The sequence below is a fragment of the Scomber scombrus genome, chromosome 6 (genome assembly GCF_963691925.1).
Source record: "Scomber scombrus chromosome 6, fScoSco1.1, whole genome shotgun sequence".
NCBI lineage: Eukaryota > Metazoa > Chordata > Actinopteri > Scombriformes > Scombridae > Scomber > Scomber scombrus.
Window position 1 is genome coordinate 1649048 of NC_084975.1, and position 6000 is coordinate 1655047.

General features: G+C 41.2%; 1 protein-coding gene across 1 annotated transcript in view; it reads left to right on the forward strand.

Moving 5' to 3' along the window:
• Nucleotides 1-5726, forward strand: part of aass (aminoadipate-semialdehyde synthase) — a 35131-nt gene extending 29405 nt beyond the window's left edge. Inside the window, 5 exon segments of the mRNA XM_062420503.1 lie at nt 1058-1153; nt 1891-2006; nt 3352-3440; nt 3538-3714; nt 3908-5726. Coding sequence (XP_062276487.1) covers nt 1058-1153; nt 1891-2006; nt 3352-3440; nt 3538-3714; nt 3908-4026 — 597 coding nt within the window. The 3' untranslated portion in view covers nt 4027-5726.
• Nucleotides 5727-6000: the final 274 nt, after the last annotated feature.

A 6000-nucleotide genomic window follows, 5' to 3' on the forward strand; every position in this document is an offset into this window, starting at 1 on the left:
TCTTCCCTCCTTCTCTCCTTCCTTACTTCCTCCCTACCTTCCTCCCTTACCTCTGTCCTTCTTTCCTTCCTTTCTCTTTTCGTTTCTCCCTCCCTCCTTCCTTCCTTCTTTCCTCTGTCCTTCCATCCTTCCTTTCTCCCTCCTGTCCTTCCTTCTTCCTTTCCTTCCTTACTCCCTTCCTTCTTCCTTCCTCCCTCCCTCCTTTCCTCCCTTCCGTCTGTCTTTCCTCCCTTCCTTCTTTCCTCCCTCCCTCCCTCCTTCCTTCTTCCCTCCTTCCTTCCTTTGCTTCCTTCCTTCCTTCCCTTCCTCTCTTCCTTCTTTCCTTTGCTCCCTTCCTCCCTTCCTTCCTCCCTCCTTTCCTTCCTTCCTTCCTACCTCTTTTCCTTCCTCTCTTCCTTCTTTCCTTCCTCCCTCCTTTCCTTCCTTCTTCCTTCCTCCTCACATTCTCCTAATCGATTAGCACATCGCAGCTTTAATGGTCATAAAGAAGTGATGTCATAGTGTGTAGGGCTGCAACTCATTATTTATTCATTTGATGATTTTTTTCTCAATTAATTGATTAGTTGTTTGGTTTATAAAATGTTAGAAATTGGTGAAAACTGTCGATCACTGTTTCCCAAAGTCTAAGATGACGTTCTCGAAGGTCCACAACTCAAAAATATTCAGTTTACTGTCACAGAGGACTAAAAGAAACATGAAAATATTCACATTTAAGAAGCTGGAATCAGAGAATTTGGACATTTTTCTTCTTAAAAAAAGACTGTGGGTCTGAGTATAATATAAAAGATTTTGAAGAGTGTTTTTAGAAGTGAGCATGTACACAGAACAAAGAGTGAAGGGAAGGAAAGTGTCGCTCTGACAGCAGCGAGACGAAGAAAAGACAAAATCATCTCTGTGAATGTTTGTCCTTGTAAATTAAATCAAAATGAAACTGAAAAAGTCTTCATCAAAATGTTTCCTGAAATACAAACACAAAGATATGTTCCATCATTTCTCACAATCTCTTTTGTTTCTTTTGCTTATTGAGACTCAGTTCATCTCTTGTTCTCCTCTGCAGGGATTCTCCAAGGCCATGAGCGGTTTTCTCAAAGTGGGTCTGATCAACAGCGAGCCCTGTCCCATCCTGCAGAGCACTGCTTCTCCTGTCTCCTGGGTAGGAAACGCAGCCGAGGAGACACTCAGTGTGTATAGAGACACGATGAAAACAATCAAACACATGATTTAACCCTCCTGGTGTCCTCGAGTCAAGAAAGAAAAAGGAAGGAATGGAGGGAGGGAGGAAGAAGGAAGGAAAGGAGAGAGGAAGGGAGGAAGGTAGGAGGGAGGGAGGAAGAAGGAAGGAAAGGAGAGAGGGAGGGAGGAAGGTAGGAGGGAGGGAGGAAGGAAGGAAAGGAGGGAGGGAGGGAGGGAGGAAGGAAGAAGGAAGGAAGGTAGGAGGGAGGGAGGAAAGAAGGAAGGAAAGGAGAGAGGGAGGAGGGAAGGAAAGGAGGGAGGGAGGAAGGAGGAATAAAGGAAGGAAGGTAGGAGGGAGGGAGGAAGGAAGGAAAGGAGGAAGGAAGGTAGGAGGGAGGGAGGGAGGGAGGGAGGGAGGAAAGAAGGAAGGAGGGAGGGAGGGAGGGAGGGAGAAAGGAAAGTTGTACTTCTTCAAATGTGATGCTAAGTCCTCTCTCTCCTCAAAGTTACCAACTGCAGCTTTAAGGTTCCCATTTGGACCAAAACTATCTCCAGAAAGAAGAGACAGATAGAAGGAAGAAGAAGAATCACACAACTGAACTGGCTAAATTCTGCATATCAAACCTCCAGCAGATTAATTATGACATGTAAAACATTTTCAACAATGAACAGAGTGAAGAACTTGTGCTTCAGTGTGATATTCTCTGTTCTCTGCAGAAAGAGCTCCTCTGTCAGCAGATGGGATTGTCCTCCTCCATGTCTCAGGAGGCTTTTGAAGAAGCCGTGTACGAACGCATCGAAAAGGACGACTTAAGGATGGACTCTCTGAGATGGTGAGAGACCAAACACAGTGTTGAAGGTTCCCACTAGGTTGGGAATGTTCAATATATGATGAATGTACAATTGGAAGCTCTGCAAAAGGAAACGTTTTAGGGGAAAATGCTGATTTTTTTTTGGCCGTTATTTGGAGGGTGTCAAAAAAATAAACAAGATAAATGCCAAAAAAAACCCAAATACAACACCATGTAGCCCAAATATCATGCAACCTAAATAATGTGCTAATAATACCGTCTGTCTCTTCCATAGAGGAGATTGTCCGTCTCCAAATCCTTTCAAACTCCTCCAGTCTGTCATTGAGTATATGTCAGATTCTCTCCAGGTGGAGGCAATCAGTCAGCTTTATTCAGGACTTAAAACTTTCTTTTTCCAGAAGAAAGAAAGGAGATCAGAGGAGATGATCCTGTGCAAGAGATGGTTGCAGAGTGTTTGGATGCACCCAGTATAACCAAAACTAGAGCTGGTCTCAAAAAGAATGAAAATCTGCATCTGTTTGGTCACATTTCCCACAAATTGGTGACTTTTTCTAGGTTTGCTGAGCGCTCCTCTAGGTCTTTAACTTTTGTCTTCCAGTTATTAGTTTATTTAGTTTCAGCTCTGTCATCTCTGCATCATTTCTGGCTTGGAGCACTCCTATCTCCCCTCTGTGTAGTAGTAACCTTTGAGATCTTTGCTTCGATTGTGTTGGGAATCTCTGATTTGACACCAGTCGATGCTGTAGCTCCCAGTATGTTGCTTTCTGGTCAGCCTCTTCGATGGTTCCTTCCTTGGTTGAACCTGAAGTTTCATAGTCCAACTTTGCATCACCCTGTTTCTGCATTTTCACACAGGTTTCTTCTTCCCCAGATGCTTTGATTACACCCTTGATAAACTTTAATTCATACTCAGTGGTTTTATCAGAATGCTGCTAGTGAGTGCGTCCTAACTGCTCGTTGCCCGACAGTCTAAATCATCTTTTTTAAGGGTCCTATCAGACCAAGGCTCCGTGCCGTCATTGTTCTGCTGGCGGTGAAGAGAAGAGCGTCACGCTGACATTGAAACATAAATTCCTCTAATAGTAAAAATGAACCGTTGGCTGTGGAAACATTTTATCTGTACTGTGAAGAGGTTAAAAAGCCAACCCACTCAGCTCAATGTTGAATGACTCGCTGTTCATGTATTCAATTCACCAGCAAAGCAGCAACAAAAAGCAACTGCTCATCTCTTTAGATTGAGCCAAGGATGTGTGGGCTGCCGCTGCCAGGATGTTAAAGCAGAGTAATTTTCTTTTAAAGAGTTTAATAATGGCTTCATGAAGGTTATCTCATTGTGAGGAAAGTCTTGATTTTTTTGTGTTTTCAGGTTTGGGATGCTGAGCGACGAGGCAGTGCCTCACGCAGACAGCGTCCTGGCTGCTCTCACAAAACATCTGGAAGCCAAACTGTCCTTCGGTGAGACACAAACTGAATCATTGTCACAAATCTGAAGATAAAGTACTTAATATAATACTAGTAAACTACTAATGTCTCTCTCTCTCTCCCTGATCAGATAAGGACGAGCGAGATATGATCATCATGAGGAACGATGTGGGACTTCGCCACCCAACCGGCGAGCTGGAGACCAAACACATCAGCCTGGTGGTGTACGGCGATCCCAACGGTTTCTCCGCCATGGCCAAGACTGTAGGATACCCAGCAGCCATTGCAGCACGCATGGTTCTTGATGGTCAGTGACATCACTCAGCAAGATTTTGTCTATCTGTGAAATTCTTCTCATACATAATAATATGTATTTTCTGAAAATGAATTGAAAGCATCAGGTGCCAAGAAGTAGAGGGAGTGTTTTCTTTGTTCCACCAAAGTTTTTAGGGGAAAAAAAAACTAAAACCTAAATCTGTGTTGTTGTTTACTGTCTGTAGGTGACATCAGCACAAAGGGTCTGGTGATTCCTATGACGAAGGAGATCTATGCACCAGTGCTGACCCGGCTGAAGGATGAAGGGCTGAACTTCATGTCTAAGAGCACCTTGCAGGAGTAAAGCCGAACCTCCTCAGACAGCAGATACTCACTGTAAATGTCCTGTTCAACACCTCCAGAGAAAGTTTATAAAATCCACTTACATTTTCTGCCTTTTCACCAGCTTAATCCAAACTGGATCCTCAGACAGACTCACATCTGCCTGCTTTTTGTCAGTGTTTAAAACTATATTTTTACATTTGTAGGCCAACAAGAGAGAAATGAAACTAGGAAAAAAACCAAAAAGGTAAAATTTTATTGTGCTGAAATGAAACTTTATATGACTATTTGGCAATGCTTTAAAAGTAACTGTTAGTTTTAGGTTAAAAAGCTAGAAAGGAAGCTGGTAATGATGCTCAGTAATCTGCAGTAAGATATCAACAGTTTGGTTTCACTCACTCCAAACTAAAATTACTGGCGTCAACTGATTCAGAGAAAAGTTCTTCTGTGAAGATTTGAAAAAAAGGGGTTGACTTATAAAACACTGTTTTAGGCATTAAGTATTAAAACGCACTAACATTGTGTTATTGATCAGGTTAAACTACTGTGGAAACCAGGTCTGACTGAGATTTGGACTCTATACCTCCCGAGACACGATTGTACATTTTCATATCCTGCATACATGAAGCCGGGTCAGTACTATTACTATTGAAAGGCTTGTTTTTGTAGTGTTTTACTTGGTTAGAAATGAACAGAAATGCCAAACCTTTACAAGTTATAACAGGTTTTCTTCCCATCTCCTCAAACAGCATCAGTATTAACACTGATTCCTGTATTAAATAATTAAAACTCCAACAAAACCAGCTGAAAAACTGCACTGACCTTCACACAAACTGTGAAAAACTTAAACAAGAAAGACGTTACCATAGTTACAAACTTGCTTCAAGATTTCTACAGACAAAAAAAACAAAACATGTCATGGAAATTAAACAGAGCAAAAGTCAGAAGCATTAAAAGTTCCCATCTATACTGTAACTGTAATGTAGTCGTCCACTGTAACACTAACAAAGCCGAGAGCAGTTCATCATGAGTCAATCATCTTATTGTTATTGTGCAATTTAATCTTCTCACTAAATCTAAATATATTAAAAATATTCATAATGTCTGAAACATATGATTCCCCTCACATTAAAATAACTCAAAGTATGAAATCACTATCACCGCTTTATTGTTATTTTGTGGTTGTTTTTAGGGTATCAAGCTTTTAACTCAGCGATAATAATTAAATTATTATTTAAAGATATTAAAGACGCTATGCTAAGGGTTCGAACATTTCTGGGTCCCATCGAGGTTGTGAGTTATGTCAGTCTGTGAAGCTAGTGTTAGTCTATGAAGCTAACGTTAGTCTGTGAAGCTAATATTAGTCTGTGGGGGTTTAACGTTAGCTTGCACTGTCAGTTTGTGAAACTTACGTTAGCCTCACAGACTGACATTAGTTTGTACTGTTAGTCTATGAGGTTAACGTTAGCTTCACAAACTGACAGTACGAGTTAATGTTAGTCTGTGAGGGTACTGTACTGTCAGTTTGAGAAGCTAATGTTAGCTTGTACTGTCAGTTTGTGAGGCTAACGTTAGCTTGTCCCATTGACTGTATATTAATACGGACGATGCGTTTACACTTCTTACAGTTGTGCAGAAGTGAAGGTAAAATATCTCCTGCCAGAGTCTGTTCGGTGGGATGATGGTCCAAGCTGTCAATCATGACGTCACACCCACTTTTTATATCATCTAATAACTAATTAAAAATAAACATTACAGTTCCTTATCCGGAAAATGTTTATTTGATGTGTTTTTTTTAGTTTGGAGGATGATCCATCTGCTAACATGGAGGAAGCGGGATTTATAACCTATAATACAACCAGACAGCAAAAGGCAATCAGAATATTTTGGCTTCACTTTTGGGGCGATTTAACGACGTCAATATTTATATAAAGTCAGCGGCTTAAAAAAAACCAGCTGGCCGTGTCATTAGGGATACCACAATTTTAATTTCTGT